At 42.7% G+C, this 21,463-nt stretch overlaps 2 protein-coding genes across 6 annotated transcripts in view; one reads left to right on the forward strand and one right to left on the reverse strand.

Moving 5' to 3' along the window:
• The window catches only part of atg5 (ATG5 autophagy related 5 homolog (S. cerevisiae)), a 250,982-nt gene extending 241,924 nt beyond the window's left edge, over positions 1-9,058 (forward strand). The window contains exon 8 of the mRNA XM_048530924.2: positions 8,959-9,058. Coding sequence (XP_048386881.1) covers positions 8,959-8,987 — 29 coding nt within the window. The 3' untranslated portion in view covers positions 8,988-9,058. The remainder of the gene's footprint in view (positions 1-8,958) is intronic.
• The window catches only part of prdm1a (PR domain containing 1a, with ZNF domain), a 93,669-nt gene that overhangs the window by 22,131 nt on the left and 50,075 nt on the right, over positions 1-21,463 (reverse strand). For 2 of the 5 annotated variants that reach the window (XM_059645256.1, XM_059645255.1), the window contains exon 4: positions 9,104-9,401. In XM_059645256.1, the coding sequence (XP_059501239.1) occupies positions 9,104-9,283 (180 nt within the window). In that variant the 5' untranslated portion in view covers positions 9,284-9,401. Of the gene's footprint in view, positions 1-9,103; positions 9,402-10,678; positions 11,270-11,587; positions 11,827-12,023; positions 12,158-21,463 lie in introns of those variants that run through there. The other 3 variants (XM_059645258.1, XM_059645257.1, XM_048530918.2) reach the window with 3 other exon arrangements.

The raw sequence follows: 21,463 nt of genomic DNA on the forward strand, positions 1-21,463 counted from the left end.
GCTCCCCAAGCCTCTCACAACCCTAACTTTGAAATAAAGCACCGTTAAGAAGCGTGAGAGGCCTAGACTATTAATCCAAAGACCAGATAATGTTCTGAGGTTCCAAGTTTGAATCCTGCCATGGCAGATGGTGGAATTTGAATTCAATAAAAAATATCTGGAATTAAGAGTCTAATGACGACCATGAATCCATTGTTGGAAAAACCCATCTGGTTCACTAATGTCCTTCAGGATCTGGCCAACATGTGACCCCAGACCCAGAGCAATGTTGTTGACTCTTAAACAGGTCACTGGGCAATTAGGGATGGGCAATAAATACTAGTCCTGGGTGTTGACGCGCTCATCCCATAAATGAATAAAAGAAGTCACTCAGTGGAAATCCTGGGACTCCCTCTGTAACACCACAGTTTGTGTACCTACACTGCATGAACTCCAGATCTTGGAGAAGGCAGTTCAATATTAATGACTCAGCCAGAGGTACCCACAACCTGTGAACCAACTTTAAACAGTTTTCTTAAGCAAATCAGCATGGTCTGCTCCAATCTGCTTTGATATTTATTTGTGTTTCTCACAAGCTTATTCCAGTTATTAGAAACTGCAAGTTAAAAGTTACTAAATGGACAGTCCAGTAACAGCGCAAATCTGGGTTCTCATCAAGTATGAAGTATCCATTGATTCTGGAGCAGAGACTCGACAATACCTTTCCAGTGCACAATGCCAAGGTATGGAAGTGCCTCATCCGTTTCACTAGCACTGCATGGGCCAACAGCTCAGTTGGCTGTACGATTGGTTTTTGAAGCAGTGTGATGCCAACAACATGGGTTCAATTGCTGCACTGGCTGAGGTTACCATGAAGGACTGTCCTGCTCAATGTCCTCCCCTCACCTGAGACATGGTGACCCTCAGTTTAAACTGCCACCAGTCATCTCTCTCTGTTGAGTTATCAGCCCTTATGGTCTCGTAAGACTGTAGTGATATGACTTGATCAACGCAGCACAATCACTATGTAACACCTCAACCCACAGTTCTTTAAGCCAAAATAATGTTTCAATTCATTTCCCTCAAACTCTAATTTTATCCTTTAGCCATCCCAGCAGCATGAGTGAAATATGCTTTGTCAGAATGAAAGTGGTAATGCAAGTTTACTGAGATTAGAAACTTGATGCTCTAACTGCGAAGGTACAAATTTATGATCGTCTATACTGACCCACCTCAGGACTTTCCTGACAACATAAAGAATATTGAATTAAACAACTCAGAGACTTCAGGTAACATGTGGGCAAATAGGAGAGGAGAGTAAAAACATATCAAAGCACAAAATATCAAGTAGATGGAATGTGATTGAAAATAATTGGTTTCCTCTTTTATGTTATTGTGAATGATAGATGAGACAGCCAGCTTTTTATCTGTACTCTAAAGGGTGGTATCCTGATATTAAGAACTGCATGTATACACTGCGTTGGTCGGAGTTAAGTACAGTGAGACAGATTTTCCTGTCCTTGTGCCTGGTTGTGTTGGTTAGTCTAGGGCCAAGAAATGGGAAGGAAGTGAGGAAACACAGAAGTGCACACTCCTGAGAAACCCACTGATTATTCATCGATTCATTTAGACGTATTCAAATCTTGACGGGCCCACAGCCGTGGGCTCCTCTGCATCTGGTTTTCATAAGCGATCTGATATTCCCAGAGCAAGAGAATAAAACAACAAACACAGACCCGGGTCACATTTTTCATTGTGTTTGAGAAGATGGCTCGCTGCTACCTTCTCCAGGCAACTAGGGATGCTCACATCCAAAGCATGAGCTGCTGCAGGGCAGCTATAGTCTGTCACAGAAGTTCGAGATCAGTGTGAAAAGTCCCATTATCAGAGAAGCAAACTGAGACATGTGGCTCTGTGGAGTTTGAGGCCCTGATTTTCAGAAGACCCAAACCCTCTTCTGGTGCTCACTTTTGCAAGTGTGTGAGCACCACTGGTCTGTAATTTGGCATGTGTTAGGGCCCACAGGAGAGGTTAGAGTGAAAACTACAATTCTTACAGCCAATACATTCCCACTTGTTTTCAGATTAGCCATCTTTTATGACAAGTAACCGGTCCTGACCTTTTACCTCTCCTCAAGGTCATATAGCCAAAAACATAAAATTATGCTACCTGCAAAAACTATGACATTTACTGGAAGGGCTGGATGAGAGGAGATGGGATTTCCACAGCTCCAGGCAGAGATTTCATTGTGTTTGTACTTGCTGACTAGATTTAAGCAGATGCTGGGTCCACTCTGATCCCCAGTTGCCAGTGTAAGTAGTGGCAATGCTGAAGGTCAGTACAACATGCTGAAGCCACACATGCCCCTGCAATATCACTTCTTGCCTTTACTCACCTCAACATTGTTCCATGTTATTGTTGCGCACTTTCATTTCAAACTTGTGACACATCCCAGCTATTTCTTCGTGTTAAGCATTTCTTACTGAAATTAGCCAGCCAGCTGAAGTTTTACTTCCACATTGCGGGTTCTCGCCTCTACATCTGTGCATCATCATCAACACCATCATAACGCATCCTGATACAAGATCATGTTTAAATTCAATCCAAAAAGCTTAGTCAACCTTCCTTGGGTTGATAATGTCAAGAAAATAGAAATGTTTATATTTTTAGCACTTTTTGGAAAGTAATAAGATAAATGACAATGACTTGTTTTAAAGAGTAATATTAGAAATCGTCTTCTTTTGCAACTTACTACAGTATTTGTGTCTTTTTTGGTGGCTGACACCTGTATAACCAAGAGATAGTTGTGAGAAAGACAGAGTCTAAAAATCACTTCAGAAACAGAGCCTGAAACCAACTGCTGGGAGCGAGTCTTGTCGAGATAAACTCAATTTAGAATGACTGCAGTCATCTTCTGTGCAGCATCACTTATATAATCTTGGTTCTTGAAGAAATGAAAAAGACGCATTCTGGTCACAGCAGTAACTGATTTCACAGTGGGACGGGCATAGGCCTCTCCCCCCTGATCTCTCTCTGTCAGAAGTCACACAACACCAGGTTTACTTGAAATCAGGGAGCGCAGCCCTTCATCAGGTGCAGTGAGGGAGCAGAGCACATAGACTCGGAGTTTACAGGCTGAGAGATCAAGTGCAGAGAGATCAGAAGATCAAATGGTGCAAGTGGAGTGTCAGATGATAAGTCACTGTAGGTCACCAAGAGTGTTAGACGGTGAGTAAAGTGTCAACAGCTGAATGACGGGCGAAGGGATAACCTATAATCCAATTAAGTGAGGCATAGACAGAATTACAAAAATTTTAAAATAAGAATAAGGTGGTGCAAGAGACAAACTAAATGACTAGAATAACATGATAGGTATAAGAGTCACATGCTGGGAGTCTAACCAAATTAATAAGTAATTGAAAACTGCACAAACTAATTAGAATAGAGAGATCCTAACAATTTAACAAGGTGATGCTGTCAAACAGGACAGTAAAGAAGGTTTTAGAGATACAGGACAGTGTGGTGGGTCACCTGTAGAATGACATCAACCAAGCTCATGGTTGAGGTCATTTTCATTGGTACGGAACTTGGCTATCAGTCTCTGCTCGGTAATTCTGTGTTGTTGTGTATCTTGAAGGCTGCCTTTTGGGACGCTTACCCAAAGATTGGAGGCTGAATACTCTATACTGCTGAAGTGTTCCCCAACTGGGAGAGAACATTCCTGTCTGGCCATTGTTACGCAGTTTCCATGCACCTGTTGTTGTTGTGTTTGCATGGTCTCGCCGGTATAGCATGCCTTAGGGCATCCTTGCTTGCAGCGCATGAGATAGACAACATTGGCCAAGTTACATGAGTATCTGCTGTGTAAGTGGCGAATGGTGTTCCCACATGTGATGGTGGTGTCCATGTTGGTGATCTGACATGTCTTGCAGAGGTTTCCATGGCAAAGTTGTGTGGTGTCATGGTCGAAATTGTCCTCAACAATGGGTAGCTTGCTGTGAACAATATTCAGCTGTTGACACGTTACTCACCATCTAACACTCTTGGTCACTTGCAGAGACTTATCATCTGACACTCCACTCACACCAGATGTATGATCTTTTGCCCTTGATCTCTCCGCCTATAAATGCTGTATCTGTGTCCTCTGCTCTCTCACTGTACCTGACAAAGGGCCTGAGCTCCAAAAGCTTGTGTGATTTCAAATAAATCTCTTGGGCTACAATCTGGTGTTGTGTGACTTCTGACGTGGTCCACCCCAGTCCAATACCAGCACTTCCATATCATTTCTCTGCCCAAGTGCAGTTCTGCCTTGCTGCAAAAGGAACTTGGAAAAGTCCTGTTTTTGTTCATTCCCCAACATGCCCCATCCCGCTGGAGGAACGTGTTTTCCATGAGTTGAATCATTCCAGTGCCCCCTACAGCCTTTTGGCACAACATCCAGATGTCAACTTTCCATGAATGGATCTAGCTGATTGGTGTCAGCCAGTTTTTCTTTTGGAGAAATAACAGTGTTCACAGACTGCTGAACAGGGGTCACTGACCAGCAATCACATGTGGTGAGTGATCTGATTTAATTCTCACTTGCCTCCATCTGAGAGAAGGGAGTAGGAGTGAGGAGAGCCGAAGTGAATTGCACTAACCCACTATCCCCTGGCTGATATCAATTGGCTACCATTAATCAGCATCACTGGGGATCTCCCTGACTCTTATGAAGCGATTATATACCAGGTTGACCATATACATAGTGAGTGGGCAGAATAGTTTCAATATTCCTTGCTGATAAAAAAAACTTCTCCAATCTCAAGCACATTTCAAATTTGAAAATTTACTTTTGATGTCAGGACCAAAGATATGGTTGCTAAATCTTCTGATAATTTAAGGACAGCAGGGAAAGGAGTTGTGACTAGAATAAGGATGGTGCACTGAGATATAGATAGGTCAACGGAATGGGCCATGATCTAGCAAATTATGAAAAATTGTGAAATTGTCCATTTTGGCAGGAAATTTTTTTTAAAAAAAGCACATTACTTAAATTGTCAGAAATTGCAGAGCCCTGAGATGTAGTTCCACATGCAAGGAACTGGAAAAGCTAATTGAATGTTAGCGTTTCTTGTGAGAGGAATTGAGTACTAAAGTAAGGAAGTTATACTCCAGCTATACAGACCACAACTGGAGCACAGTGTGCAGCATTGATCAACTTATTTAGAGAAGGATGTAAATGCATAGGAAGCTCATCACAGAATGCCTACTAGACTAACACCTCGAATCGGGATTACATTTTATCAGGGAAAGTTGGACTGTATCCACCAAAGTTTAGACAGTTAGAGGCAACTTTACTGAATCACATAAGATCCTGTGGGCTGTTGCCTGGGTGAATGTGAAAAGGAAGTTTTCACTGATGGGAGATTTTAGAATTGGTGGTTAGTGTTTAAAAGCAAGGAGTCTTCCATTTAAAACAGAGATTAGGACTTCTTTTCTCGAAGGGGATTTGGAGCTTTCTTCCTCAAAAACTGGTGGAAGCAGTCAACGAATACTTTGAAAGGTAAAGGTAGTTAGATTCTTGATAAAGCAAGGAGTGAAGAGTTATGAGGTACAACAGGAATGCAGAGTTACTAGATCTGGCCGATCTTATCGAATGGTGGAGCAGGCTCAAGGGGCTGAGTGGCCTACTTCTGCTCCTATTTTGGATGTTTATATGTATTCACGATTGAAGCTGCTTAGTCAGTCGATACATGAACTGAACCTAGAACATGTTACCCTGCCCCCTTCCTTTTCAGAACATCAGTGCACAGCCTGACAGGCAACTCTAAAAGGTGGCTGTTTAAAATCAACTGAACCTAGCTTTCAACTCCACATTAGGCCAGTCCTGACAGCTGTCCCTGAAAAATCCAGTGCTGCTGACCACAGTCCCAATGTATCACGATGGGGCAGGGTGGTGTCTGTCAAGTATAAACACACCGTGGATAACAGGTAGAAAGCGTTGACACTTTCATGCTTCAAATCTCCTCCTGCAGAAGCCATTCCTCTTGATGGTTTACGGTAACCCTGACCCTTCTCCCAGCATGGAGCATCTATCTATGTCAGAGGGGTAGGTCAGTGAAGACATCCTGCCCATGTCTGTCTCACAGACAAAAAACAGACCAGCCAAGTCTTCATTAACTCAATTTACTTTAATTATTTACATAGGGAAAAACTTCCAAGTTATTAATTAAATGTCTGCAAAGTAAATGGTGATTACAGTGTACAAGTTAGTGATATGAAGGTACATTTTCTTAAAAATTGCAGGCTTTTCAAAAGGGCTCTTTCAAATTACACTGGTATTATTCAGAGATCAGAAGTTTCAATGCTTTTTTTTTATAAAGAGCAACCTCGCCCACACATTTGAGAGGGGTGGGAGGAAAGAGAAAGGAAGGAGTAGAAATTCTCCCTATGACTTGGTAGAAAATGTCAGTTACGATGCCCATTTTTGTAACTGTAACATTGAGTGAATGCACAGAACTAGGATAAACAACCCTCTGCTGGTTTCCCTTCCCCTTTAAAGTTACAGGGGGATTCACCTTGCCCCTCACCCTGACCTCCCTTAGCTCTGTGAAACTGCCTCTTCTCTCCGTGTCCATCCCTCCCATCCCAGATAACTCCACAGCTCACGTCTCTCTAAAAAGAAAGCCAGACTGTGACCGTTAAAAGGATACAGCGTACTTTACTCAATAGCAAATAAAGTTTGTATGAGAGAGAGAGAGAGGAAGCCCTGCAGCCTCCGCCTGCCTCACCCAATTACTTCAGGTGTACTGGGTAGGGGCATTTGGCGCTCTAGGCTGCCCACAGACACAGGCCCTTGAGAAGGTAAAGCACACCCTTTGCAAAACTGCACCCCAAAGGGAGTTTACATTAGTTGTTCCATTCACTTCAAAATTCCATCCCTTTCTCTTTCTCGCATGATCATGTTGTGGAGTATAAAACTCTCGTTGAAAGGATTGATTCACCTCTTCAAATGCAAACAGGGGAGCTACCAAAATATTGTCCACTTATAAACATCAGACCTGCTTAAATATAAATCCTGTTCTAGATTCACAATGCCTATATGATGTTGGCAGACGATATATGCATCGTTTTCATGTTTTGCTGTTTCTCAAACGCATTGAAATGCATTTATAGGTCAATCAGTTCTGTTGAATGCCCTTCACAGCACAGAACTGCTTTAAGTTATTCTGCTGAGAAACGATTCAATGCCTCAAGGTAACTCTATGACTGTACGCAACAGCCAAATATAAAATATTTCAGGATAAGCTAAATCAGCTAAATCCTGTTTCAAATGAATTGCTTTGCATGTAATACCAAAAAAAGGTGTCAAAAGTAGTCAAATGAGTTTGACTCGTACCCACAACATGCACACACCCACCTCAGCGATGATCTGTTTTGAGTGTAAACTTATGAACCTGATTTAAAAAAAGCTGGTCAGAGAGAACGCCACACTGCAGCTCTGACCTATTGCTTTCTTTGATAAATCACTACAGTTAAATATCTCTGCTGTCTTTACACTTCCTGCAAGTGCTGAAAGAGCTGAGGAGCACTTCAAGTAAACTGTGGGAATCAAGGATGTTGTTCAGCCTGCTATTACCAACAGGGAAATGTGCCATTAATTTCGTGATAATTCCTGTGCTCCAGTACACATCGAATGTGATCCACATGTTTCACTCACTGCTTAAATCATAGGTGTCCATCAGAACAAAAGCTGAACATTCAGCCCATTCTGCCAGTGCCAGCTCTTTGCTGTATCCATCTTTAACTGATCTCCCTGCCCCGCTCTCTGCCCGCAGCCCTGCTGTTTTCTCCCCTTCCAACTTTATCTACTTTTTCTTTAAAAGATGCAATGGTATTTGTCTCAAATAAGGCAGAGCATTCCATCCTTCTTAATTATTTCCCACACACTGAAGTTTATAATTATTTTAAACTGATGGTCTCTTGTCATCCTTATTTCCCTACCAGGTGAAATGACTTCTCCAATTCACCAAAGTCCTTTGTAATTAAAAAAAACTTGATTAAATATCTCAACCTTCATTGTTCCTGCAGATATTGACCAGAATCTCCAATTTATCTGCATAGCTAGTGTGTCTCATCCCTGCTTTTATCAAGATTTTAAATTCTGTTACAGATAGCAACAGATATTTGTTACTCATATTTTGCTTGCTGTTATACACATACACTGCATTCTCCACTATTTCACACATAAGTTCTATGTATAAATATACACACAGCTTCATTTTTCATCTCAACTGCAAACAATGCACCCACAGCATAACCCGATATTACAAGTGCCGAACATTATCTTCTGTTACATGCAGAGGAACATGAGCACAACCCTAGATGATAGATGGCTATATGCCATTATATACATAAGACGTGCAGGAGTTTATCGGTAGCAGAATTTTACATCCTATACAGGTTTAGAACTTAATTTATCAACAATCTCAAGACCTACTTTCATACACACTTGCATTCACGGACACACACGGTTGACATGTCTACTCTACAACTTTTTGTTCTATGTAATAGAATACACTGATTCAATTAATTATATATAATACCTAGTACATATATATATACATATAAAATGTTACATATATACACATATATAAAAAAACACATTAGCTGCCTGTCATAGATTAATGAGACAAAGCACTTACTGACCACCCACAAACTACTGGAGTGCACTGTTTAAGAAATGCATTGTGTTAACATATCAATGAATTAACACCATGACACGTTAAATTAATGAGATATTCTAGCAGAAGGGAGCTGGTACCTTTTCAAAATAATTTGGAAATGTCTCAGGTGCACTTTGGTTTCCTCAAACAAACAGTGGCGTATAAACACATTGCCATATTCTCGGATGTGCTTATGAATAAGTGAATTCCCTGCAATTTCTGATGACACTTTCCACAGAAACTTAACAACTGTTTTCTCCTTGTTTGATTTCAGATTTAACAACTTTAGAGTTGGAAGGTTAAGGAGGCAGTTGAGTATGAAAATCAACAAGTACTTTGGATCGGACACTCAGAAGCGTTTACTGAGTACCATTATTACAGGAAAATGTAAAACATTTGAAGAAAAATATCAGTCTTACCTCATTTGAGTGACATGCGTACTTGAACTTCAGGTTTCGGGGCAGGGATGCTTGAGCATGTGTTAGATCACTGTCAGTCGTGGGATCCCAGGACTGGTCATTTACAATGTAGGTGCAGTTCTCTTCAAATTCAGCCTCTGTCCACTGGGTCATGTCCACATCTTCCACATCCATTTTCATCCCCCCCCCCCCCCCCCACACACACACGTGTACAGATGCTGTCTCACTCTCTTCTTTCCTCAGGCTTCAGAAGCGACAATCCAAACTACCTTGTGTGGAAGCCTATGTGTGGAAGGGGCTGGCAGGGAGGTGGAGAAAAGAAAAAAATACACGTAGTTTAATTTTGATTGTCCACATTCTGTGGTTTCCTCCGAGACAGTGTGTGTGACTAATGGAGCAGACTGGGGCACTTTTGCCATAGCTCTAGCTGTTGAAAGTACTTGAGTAATCATCAAAGCAGTCTGTAACTAACATGTTTGGTCGTCTCACATGCTGTAATCTAGTCTGGAACAAAGCCACGAGAGGAATATTGATGGTAAAGTTGAGACGGTGGGTAAACGTTAAATTTGAAGTAAGCATACGTGTATCTTCCTGGCTTGGGCACCTCATCTCTCTCTCTCTTCCTCCCTCCCTCCTTCTACATCCCCCTTCCGCCCCCCCCCGCCACTGCACACAAACACATTCACAGCCCGTATCACAGGAAGTCTTTCGCCAGGATTCCAAGTGGACTTTAGGTCATGGCCAAGCACCCATGGCGCGGGTGGGGAGGGGGAGTAGTGGGGAGGTGGAGAGGAACGCAGGGGGTTGGAGCGTTGGAAAAGCTGTTTCAGAAAGTGTCACAAACAAGCAGAGGAAAAGGAAGGAGCTGCTGTCTGCATCGGAGAGTTAAATATGGAACAGTGTGTGACAGCAGCGGAACCTGTTAGTGGGGAAGCTCCAACTTTCCCAGCGCAATCCAGAGGAGCAAACAACATCCTAGAAACAACCTGCCGTGACATCTCCTCATCGTCTGGGTGGACAGAAGTTTTCCCTCTTGGCAGCATCAGCACAGCAAACTTGTCTCAGTCACCAGCAACAACCAAATATCACTGCCATCCCGGACTTTTGACTTAAGTTTTAAAAAGTTTTTAACAAAAGCAACGACCTGCGATTTATTGAAAATGGGCCTGAGGCTTTGGCTTCAAAATGTCAAGTACTAAATGATGCGCTCAAATGATTAGATTTAAATAGCTTTTCCATCTCCTAAGATACATTTTAAATATCCTAGGAAGCATTTACTAAAATGCCTTGGGGGTAAAACTCCACACTTCTACAACTATGCCAACGATCAGAAATGAAATTATTGGCTTTTGAAGAAAGCAGCAAAACGACTGTTTCAAATAAATAACGAGGAAAAATACGTGGGATAAGGACAGAAAGGGATGCAAATACACACTTCCAGAGAGAAAGGATGCAGGAATAGAGAGAGGGGGGAGATTCAAAAGACAAAGAAAGTATTTTTTAAAAGGGAACAGAAAGAACAACACTAGAATTAAGAGCCAATGTTGTTAACAATTGTTTGCCATTAGTACTCACTGGCACTGTCAGCTTTGTACTGGAGGACAAACACACTTGCATTTATCAGACTGCACTGCTCCTCTGACAGGTGTCGGGCTCATATCTCTTGCGAATACTTGATTGTTGCAGTGAAACTTTCAGTCAGTACAAACCAAAGTGACTCTTCCTTTCTCCTCCCTCTTTCAAGTTTCCTATTAATAACTTAATCTGATGATTCACTTGCCAAGAGTTTGCTGTCGAGACCTGCTGGTTGTGGGGCGGGATCTGTACCTGGACACACATCAACAGCACAGCAGCCAATAACAAATTAACGCAAAACGCAATTCTTGAGGTGTGTTTGGAAAGACAAGTCAAACTGAGCAGGCAGCTTTTCCAGATGTAATGCTCTTTTCACATAAATAAGTCAGCGTGCTAACCAGGTACGTGATAAGTCCTTTCTATTGAACTATGTTTTTCCTGACTGAGAAGCACACAAAAGAACCAAAGTAAACTCCCGCAACTCCCTTTCCTATTAATCCATTTCCTGGTCTTAACTCTGTCAGTGCCAGCACATACTGAACACATTCGTCTTGTAAGAATTACCAGAAATGACTTGGAAATAGGAAGAAGCTCTGAGGTTTTGCAATCGGTCTACACACAAATTAGCTTTGTAAATAGTCCTGAGTCACCCAAACATTAAACACGTACACATAGCTCTGGCTTAAGCTAGTCTCCTGTCTAAAAGGGGTTAACTGGAACTGCAAGAAGCTGTTAGGACACAACAGAAAGAGAACGCTCACTGTTAAAAAACGTAATATAAAGTACATATACCCAGAAAGGGAAAACAAGAAAGGAGAGCGCTGGAGGGATCTGGGGGTGGGGTAAAGGTGGGGTCGGAGGGGGGGGGGGGAGTGGTTGGCAGAAGAAAAGAAATGTAAGATTGCTAACCTCATCAGATAAACAGTTGAGTGCAGCAGAGATGCTCCTGTGGGACATGGAGAGGTTGAAGTGATTTTACTCAGTCTTTAATCCCCATGCTATTCTCTACCTACTCTCTGCCTCAATTACTGGGCTGTAGGAAGGACGTCCTGTGATGAAGACACAATGCCCCAATTGTTTACTATTGGGAATGTGGACCTACATTCCTGCTTCTCCTTACAAAACAAACCAGACACTTCACTTCCTTCACCATCCCTGTCCTCCTAACAGCAACACTGATAACGCACTTCCATATGTTGCCAGAAAGATGCAGTCTGTCAGCCAGCACTGAAATAGGCTCTCCCTCTCTCTGTCTGTCCAGCTCCCTCGCATCTTGAATGAAAATTTCAAATTATCTTCATCAATTCGGAGTTCACAAGGCATTATTACTTTTGCTGATTTATACCAAGTCTGCAGTAGTTTATGAATCGCTGCATGGCCACAGTGAGCTGAAGAGATCCCCCAGTAGATCCTTTGATGGCTATCAATGTCGTTCACCAACTGACAGATGTCACACAGGCTACAGCCTCCGAAGTGTACACTGGCTAACAGCTATCTCAAAAAGAGATCATCTGTGTGCAGGAAAGAGTATTTAAAAAGAAAGCGAAGTGGGGGTGGGGGAAAGGAGGTGGCTGTGGAGACAGAGTTGGTGGGGGAGGGGGTTGGTGTGTATGACAGTAGACCAGGGACTCCCTCTCTCTGCTTGTGTTTCTCACACATCGACACGCACCCGGAGCCCTACGAGATCATTCACAACATTTCTCTGATAGTCACTTCCTGGAAATCAGGCTGTCTCTACAGTAAATGATGACTTCACATTGCCAACATTTGCTGGTATGTTCTTTTTGTTGTTGCTCGCAGCCTGGCTGTGATAAAGCAGGATTCTACTTAAAAACCGCACAGCGGTTTCAACACTGCTCAGATGTGTGTTTTTTGTTCAATCCATCAGCCAGTGAAAGAAGTTCTCTCTGAAATGCAGTTGCGTGGAATCCAGCTTGAAAGAGAGAGAGATTTTTATAAAAGAAAGAAAATGCACAAATTGTGACCGCAATAGGTTTGGGTGATTTTTAAAGAACTATAAATTTTAAAAAACGGTAAAAGCTAGTCTTTCCTGGGCCTGAATTCTGAAAAAGTCACCACCGTTAGTACACTTGGAGAGGTTAACACTCATGATGAAATTTCACAAGAAATCTTTCATATATGTCAAAGCGTTTGAGTTTCAATCCTTTGAACAAAAAACAAGTGGTTCAGTTCCACTCTTCTAAAGTTCAAGTGTTCAACATGTTCCTTTAGCACCAAGGGAACTTCCAACAGGTTCATCCTTGATACAGTCTGCATCGACTGAAAATCTGACCCCTCGAATTAAGGTTCAGATTCACATTCAGATATCTCACCCAGCTGGCCATTCTTTACTTGGGAGATCAAAAGGTGAGAACAGACAATTATAAAAAAAAGTTGCTGGAAAAGCTCAGCAGGTCTGGCAGCATCTGTGGAGGGGAAAGCAGAGCTAACGTTTCGGGTCCGGTGACCCTTCCTCAGAAGTCAGAACAGACTTCAGTCTGATCTCTTGACCTATGTCAGGAAATCCAGCAAAAAGTGAGGATCAAATTTGGGGAGCGCCTTGACCAGGTGATAGATTTACTCCTTGAACCACTAGTGGAGCTAGAGAGTCACTTTACTAAAAGAAATTTGCAAAAGCAAAGTCATTGCGTTTTGGTGGGTGGGGTGCATGCCGAGGTGGATGGGAAAGACAAATAAAAAGCTTCAAAAGGCATAACGGGAGCTTAAAGATTTTAATGCTCGGTTACTGCCGACGAATTAGGGAAGTTTTTGTTTTGCGGACACTCCTGTGAGACATCTTGGGTCGTATTACCATGTTAAAGGTATATGTGTTGATAGAAAGAGCTTAGATTTCTTTTGCATCTTTAGCTGCTCCAGTTTGTTCCAAAAGGCTTCCCAGTCAATAGAATCCCCTGGAATTGTAATCACTTTTATAACATAGGTGAATAAGAGCCTCCCTAAAAGTAATCAGAGGCTATGAAATTTAACAACAACAATAACGGGCTAAGAAGTTTATCTGGGCTAGAGAGCTCTGTGTAAACCACCTGGTCTACTTCAGTAGTGGGCACTGTGTTGAGTACAGTTGGTATGAATGACTTCTTGGGGCAGTTTACAACCAAGCCATAGCTTTTTTTAATCAGGTATATTATGACATACTTCCTGAGCAGGTAGGACCTGAACCCCGGTCTCCTGGCTCACTCTAGGGAATTACTACATTGCACCACAAGCAAAGCCCTATCAGGACAGCAAGGTAACCTCCTCTCTGTCCAGCAGCCCCAGCGCAGAGGGAGAGGTGTTAGTGGGCAAGGTGAGCAATACAGCTGTCCTGTGACTGTGCTATGATGAGTTGGTGGCAGCTGGCAACTTTGTGAAGGACAACGTTGCCTACCCAAGCAACAGCATTCCAGCTGACACAATCCGAACAAGGGTTTCTGAGTGATGGCACACATGAGATTCTCTCCTTGGAAGCCATCACTCCTGTCCTGCACCCATGAGTTTTGTGGCTACGTTTCCAAGATTTTGTGACCCTACTTCCTACTAAATCCCTGCTAGTGTTCTGTTGCCACCTGTACAATGACGGGAATCAGTGTAGGGCTCAGACAGGGCACATACCTGCAGGATGGGCTAATGGTGCCTACGTTAGCACAGCGGTGATTAAATCGTGTTTATCACTGAAGGAGCAAGGAGCGAGCCATGAAATCGATCGCCCATAAATAACAAGCTGGGTGGGGAAGGGAAAGTTCTGTGATTTACAGGGAGGAAGCTCGTGTAATTTGGATGGTCCAGCAGGGAACGCGAGACAGAATGGCCTGACCCGAACAATTCTGCCTCTCACATGGAGACGTATGACATTGAGCCAGCGGCGAGTTCGAAGGGATTCAAGGAAGCCCGTTTCACAACGAAGTCCCAGGTCTGCACGGCTCCCTCCAGTCCTGCAGTACAGCGACAAGCCTGTAGATGGCGCAGGCGAGCGGCTCACACAGGGGACCAGCTCCATTCTCCCGGGGCTTCAGTTACATTTTATGACACAACTCAGTTTGAACTTGGAGGCAAGAGGATGGAAAGTGTATCCTCCTGATTTTGACGTCGTGTCGCTGTAAGGATGTTTTCGGCACCAATTTCGGAAAAGAACTGAATGGAAGACCATTTATTCCCCCAGCAAAAAACCCCAAAGAACTGCAGATGCTGGAAATCAGAGACAAAAAACAGAAATTTCTGGGAAAACTCAGCAAGTCTGGCAACATCTGCAGAGAGAAAGTAGAGTTAACGTTTCGGGTCCAGTGACCCTTCTTCAGAATTGGGACATTTATTCCTGACTGTTATTCCAAAAGCCAAGTACAAGTGAGATGCCTCTAAATCTTGCCAGCTCTTCCTCCCTGGGCTCATCCCTGAACAGTGGTTATTTTGGGGATATACTGGGCAGGGTCCATGTGAAACTCTCTATCAGGATATTGAGAACAAATGGGAAAGGCTAGCATTTTTATAAAACAAATGATGATTTTTTTGGACCTATTGTCAATGAGTGGGTATGTAAAGGCCAGACGTAGAGTAGATTCCTGACTGCATATAGAACATAGAACATAGAGCATTACAGCACAGTACAGGCCATTCAGCCCTCGATGTTGTACCGACCTGTCGTACCGATCTCAAGCCCATCTCACCTACACTATATCCACCAATGTACCTCAATCCCCACTTACAGAACAAAACTCATTACAGCACATTTAGTGGGAATCTTTCATTTCTCCCACTGACCTGTTATTCCTGACGTTGTTTGAGGAAAGCATGCCAATTTGTTGTAAATTGGCATTCCTACTGTTTAAGAGCAGTTTTGAAACTGCCTTTCAAACTCCTTCAGTCTACAGAGTGGAGAGGACCTACCCATGGTGGCTCTGTGGTTAGCACTGATGCTTCAAAGTGCCTTTGATTTCTACCCTCAGGCAGCTGTCTGCGTGGAGTTTGCACATTCTTGCTGAGTCTGTGCAGGGTTTCCTGCCGCAGTCCAAAGATGTGCAGGTTAGGTGGATTGGCCATGGGAAATGCAGGGTTACAGGGATGGGTTAAGTCTGGGTGTGATGCTCTTCAGAGGCTTTGATGGGCTGAATGGCCTACTTCCATACTGTAGGGATTTTATAAACCCCTTCAGTCTACAGAGTGGATACAGCCCCTTCAATCTACAGGCCCTCAGATAAAAAGGAGAGTGCAAAGCCTTTCCTTGCAGTTCCTGGGGCAGAGGTGAGCATGTCAAGTTGAAAACTTCACCTATCTCCTGACATGCCAACTCCCACCTCCTCTGGGGAGACATATCCAACATTTTGTTAATTTAGTTGAGTGCTGGGGAGTCTTCACTTTGTGCCACCTCTGACCAGTAGCGTGGAGATGTAGCTAGGAGTGGGCCTGAAATTTAGTACAACAAGAGTGTAACTTACTCCTGACCAGATTCTCATCTGGTTGAAGTTGAGATCAGCTCTGGTGGTACAGGTATTTGGACAAGACAGCAGGAGGAGCTCCATGCATTATGTGGTCATCAAAAGGCAGCAATGTTGTAAAGGTATCCTGCAGGGTACACAGTAGTCATGGCTAGAAATGTCATTGTGCATTTTTAGGAACATCTATAAACAATGGAAATGATGGCATGGAGTAACCCGCTCTTTCTCTCATTATGGTCAACCATACAGTTGACCACAATTATTTTCTTTTGTGTATTTCCACAAATAAAGCATAGTCTCTTTGCCTGTTAAATTTCTGCGTTGACACATGGCATTCTGCTTTCTGCTTTATGACTGATTGCAATGGATAGTAAACATGGAATTATTTTATTACAGTTCAGTGACCTGTGACATGAACCCTACTTGACTCTACACAGATGCTGCCTGACCTGCTCCAGCACATTTGTGTTTCCAAATACAGAGTTTCCTTGGTGTCTTTCCCATAACCCTAAATTCCAATTCTGTACATACTTGCCACCACATACATGTTTCACGTGGGTGACTAGATAGAAATTGGGACAAAAAACTTCTTATCAATCATCTTAAGTCAGCAAATCGCCAAATGGATCAGGGGTCTGGTCATTTAATGCGCAGGTTTGGCTGTTATTAACAGGTCAGCCAGGATGCTACATGAACACACACTTACCTTGGAGTCAGAAGGTTGTGGGTTCAAGTCACTCTCCAGTGATTTCAGCACAAGACTTAATTTAATACTTATGTACACCACCAAGGAAGTGCTCCACTATCAGCAGTGTCATTTTTAGATGAAATACTAAGCTGAACACAGGGCTGCCCACTTGGAGCAACAACAAAGATACCATAACACAACCTTCACAGGCAAGTTTTCCCCTGTATCATGACCAACAGTTACCTCGCAACCAACAGATTAAAAAAAATTGACTTGATGATTATCAAATTGCTGTTAGTGGGAACTTGCTGTGTGCTACCTAATTGCTGCTTATTCTACATTACATCTGTAACTACATTTGAAAAATCCAAAACAATTTTAATAACCTGTAAAGCGATTTGGAAAATATGCAATTTGTGAAAGGTCTGTATAAATATATCATTTTTCTTTTTATTATTTAACCGTTTTATGCCATACATGTCAGCTAACTCTGAAGCTGATTAGCATCTTGGTTACATTCATGCTGGTGCCTTTTTGACTTTGATTGTTGGGAACCAGGGTATAGTCATTGCAGGCTCCCCTTGCTCATTCCACAATGGCTGCATTTTGTAAAGAGGGTGCATTGAACTTTCCTTAATAAAGCAGTAGAATAAGGGATGAAATAGTATTGCCCTATTACTAACCAACAATTTGTTACATTTTTAAACCACCTCTTTTAATTTTCTTTAGTTTAGTTGTCTGGTAGTGGCACAACAGAAGAGGGGAGGAGCAAGAAAGGTAATGGGGGAGGAGGAAGTGAGGACAAGCAGAAGAAGCAGAAAAAGGAGAAAGGGCTGATGATAGGCAAATAAGTGTGTTACTTGATAAAGAAATGAATAGTCAGTGAGAAACAGTGAGTATGTGAAAGACAAATGGCTAAATGACGGTAGATTGATAAATATGAGCTGTTTACACAAATGGAAACAAAATGACAAAATGGCTTTCAGTGTTTCTTACCTATTGTTATTTCAACACATAAATAAAGTCAACACAAACACATGAACTTCTGTTGTGGATAGCTAGTTCGCACATGTCAATGTGAAGATAAATTTTCTTGGAGCTTCTCGATGTTAACAGCCATAAAGATATGAAATCAGAGGGGACATGGCACTGTTCTGACAAGATCCAACTAGGTCAGTGCTTCCATTATCCGGATATGAAAACTTTTCGAGTTGGTTTATCTGAGAATGGCCAGCGGACTGTCTGGCGAGCTGCCAGGAATTCCAAGAAAAGGATTTCCAATAACAACACAAGTGACTTTCTTTCCTCCAAGGTTCACTGAACCATCTGAATTACAACTAAGTCTAACCTGGAGTGTGCTGCTGGCAGGACTGTGGGGACAGTTTCAGCTCACTGCTGAGAGAGAGAGCCTGTGGACAGAGAATGGCTAACAGGTGGAGAGATGTGAAGCGCTTGTGAGATCTATCCAGTAGAAATATTTAGTTTGGCTGCAGGCCAAGGAATATTCAAAGAATAGATTGAATTAGGGGATTTACCTGACACATGCTTGGCATGCTTCACTGCCAGCTCTGGGGAGTGCCAGGCATAGGCGGAACAAGCACTAGGCATTTGGGACATACGATTAGACTATTCGATCTCTGTGACCCAAGCCCCAACACCACATCCCCCGACCCCACCCCACCCACAGCCAAATCCTGCCCATGGCAAAAATAATTTCTTGTTCTGATTCAGTTTTAAGGGCCTAATCAATGAAATGCGCGAAATCACACGATAAACCAATGTTTTTTGACAAACGAGAGTATTCTGGGAAATGAAGCTGATATCGTAGCCAGGTCAGCCACAATCTCATCCAACAGCAAAGAAGGCATGAAGGGTTGAATAACCTACTTCTGCTTCTTTTTGTGCTATTATGGCATCAGGCTCATTTGAAAATGCAAACAATAAAGTACACTAAACTATCATAAATATGTTTAAATCAACAGCCCCCTGTTCTGCTGATAAGGACTTGGGCAGCTTGCTGCTGATGTACTTAAGGTGCTTGTGTATTCCTCCGTCATCCCTCTCTGCAGGGAACTTTCATCTGCATTGGTGTCAACTTTGTTTTTCTAGGCTGTTCTGAGTTGGTCAAACACAATGTGAAAGGACAGCCTTTTTTTCTGTTAAAATGGAGACCTTGACGATTGCAATTAGCTTTATTGACTGTGGCGACCATGGGGAAGATCTTGCTGCAGTGAAAGGGGAGATAGGGATGGGCACCACTGCTTTCTCTCTTTGCAAGTGAGCAATTTAATATTTCACTTTCTTCTCCCACTCCACAATTCTGACCTCAACTAAAGCCAGGCAGAGGCCAGAGTTGACTCAGAAAAGGGCCACCCAACAATAATTCAGCATTCAGTCAATTCTCTTTAAATTACCTGCAACAAGCATGTTTTAACTGCTGTACCTGTGTGGATTTAACACCAGATCAAGGAGGTTATGATGTAATATAATTGTTGAATAAAATGTAAGGGTCTCAAAGCAAACTTTCACACAGGGCTCCCAAAGTGTAATCACCATCCCAAAGTTGAGCCCTGAAAGACAGCAATTTGCACCAGCATGGTGCTAATAACTGGTGTCTATGATGGAAGCTTCCCCAATTGGTTATTTTTCATATGGAATCTGCAGGGTAAGCATGTTAGTTCATGGGAGGCACCAAAACCAGTCAGGGCCTTATCCTCACCCAACCACCACATTCAGGCACTTCCTGCTGAACTGACTCAGGACCCAACCTAGGCCTGAAACGTCAGCTTTTGTGTTCATCCCACCTCCTTGACCTGTCCGTCTTCCCTGGACTGACCTCCCTACCTCCCCACCTATACTCTCTCCATCTATCTTCTTTTCTCTCCATCTTCGGTCCGCCTCCCCCTCTCTCCCTATTTATTCCAGAACCCTCACAGGGTCTAGGCCTGAAACGTCAGCTTTTGTGCTCCTGAGATGCTGCTTGGCCTGCTGTGTTCATCCAGCCTCACATTTCATTATCTTGGATTCTCCAGCATCTGCAGTTCCCATTATCTCAGGACCCAACCTTGACTAGATCCGCTCTCTTCTCATTGTGAAAGAAAATGAAGGTCTATGATGGTCTCCTGTCTCCCTCTTTAACATAAGTTGTATCAGGCCCACTGATTGAATGATTGGCCTTTGAAGCCTGCCTCCCTACTATGCTTGTCCTTGACTCATCAACCTTTTATCAAAGCAAATTCTCAAATTAAAAGTAACCAAGGATCAATACCCTAGATATTATAGATTTAAAATAATGAGCTCAATGACTAGAGGGGAAGCAGATAGGAAATACTTCACCCATACAGGATTGATAAGTTCTGGAAACTGCTCTAAGAATGGATAGTGGAATCAAATTCCATACGAACTTGGAAAAAGCAATTCAGCATGCACTCATGCTCATTTATATAAATAATTTGGATGTGAACATAGGAAGTATGGTTAATAAGTTTGCAGATGACACCAAAAGTGGACAGCCAAGAAGGTTACCTCAGAGTACAACAGGACCTTGATCAGATGGGCAAATGGGCTGAAGAGTGGTCAATGCAGTTTAATTCAGATAAAATGTGAGGTGCTGCATTTTGATAAGGCACATCACAACAGGACATATACACTTAATGGTAAGGTCCTGGGGAGTGCTGCTGAACAAAGAGGTCTTGGAGTGTAGGTTCATAGTTCCTTGAGATTGGAGTCGCAGGTAGACAGGATAGTGAAGAAGGCATTTGATATGCTTACCTTTATTGGGTAGTGCATTGAGTATAGGAGTTGGGAGGTCATGCTGTGGCTATTATGGGACATTGATTAGGCCAGTTTTGGAATACTGCATTCAGTTCTGGTCTCTCTGCAACAGGAAGGATGTTATGGAACTTGAAAGTGTTCAGAAAGGATTTACAAGGATATTGCCGGGATTGGAGGGTTTGAGCGATAGGGAGGGGCTGAATAGTCTGGGGCTATTTTCCGTGGAGTGTTGCAGGTTGAGGGCTGACCTGAAAAAAGGTTTACAAAATCATAAGTGACATGGATCGGGTGAACAGCCAAGGGCTTTCCCCCAGGGCGGGTGATTCCAAATCTAGAGGGCATAGGTTTAAATTGAGAGGAGAAGATTTAAAAGGGACTTCAGGGACAACTTTTTGACACAGAGGGTGGTGCATGTATGCAATGAGCTGCCAGAGGAGGCAGTGGAGGCTGGTACAATTACAATATTTAAAAGTCATCTGGATGGCTTAATGAGTCGCATGGGTTTAAAGGGATATGGGCCAAACGCTGGCAAATGGGACTAGATTTATTTGGGATAACTGGTCGGCAGGGATGAGTTGGGCTGAAAGTTATGTTGCCATGCTGTACAGCTCTATGACTCTATGACTCTCGTGGGCTAATTTGGCAGGATATGAGAAAATAAGCTATGGTCTAGTTCTGAATTCAATACCTCTTACAAAGGGAGGCAGACCCAATTGATTGCTATCTTATAGCATTGTGGATAGCCAATGGGTCTTCTTCCATGAGGTGTATTAATTTGTCAATAAACATCCTGACACTCAGGAGACAAAAAATCTTGCAGATGTACAAATATGTGAGGCCCATAAATATAGTACTTTATAAATGTTTCAATAAAATAAACTCAAGGAGACTGGG

The sequence above is a fragment of the Stegostoma tigrinum genome, chromosome 4, assembly GCF_030684315.1.
Source record: "Stegostoma tigrinum isolate sSteTig4 chromosome 4, sSteTig4.hap1, whole genome shotgun sequence".
Classification (NCBI taxonomy): Eukaryota; Metazoa; Chordata; class Chondrichthyes; order Orectolobiformes; family Stegostomatidae; genus Stegostoma; species Stegostoma tigrinum.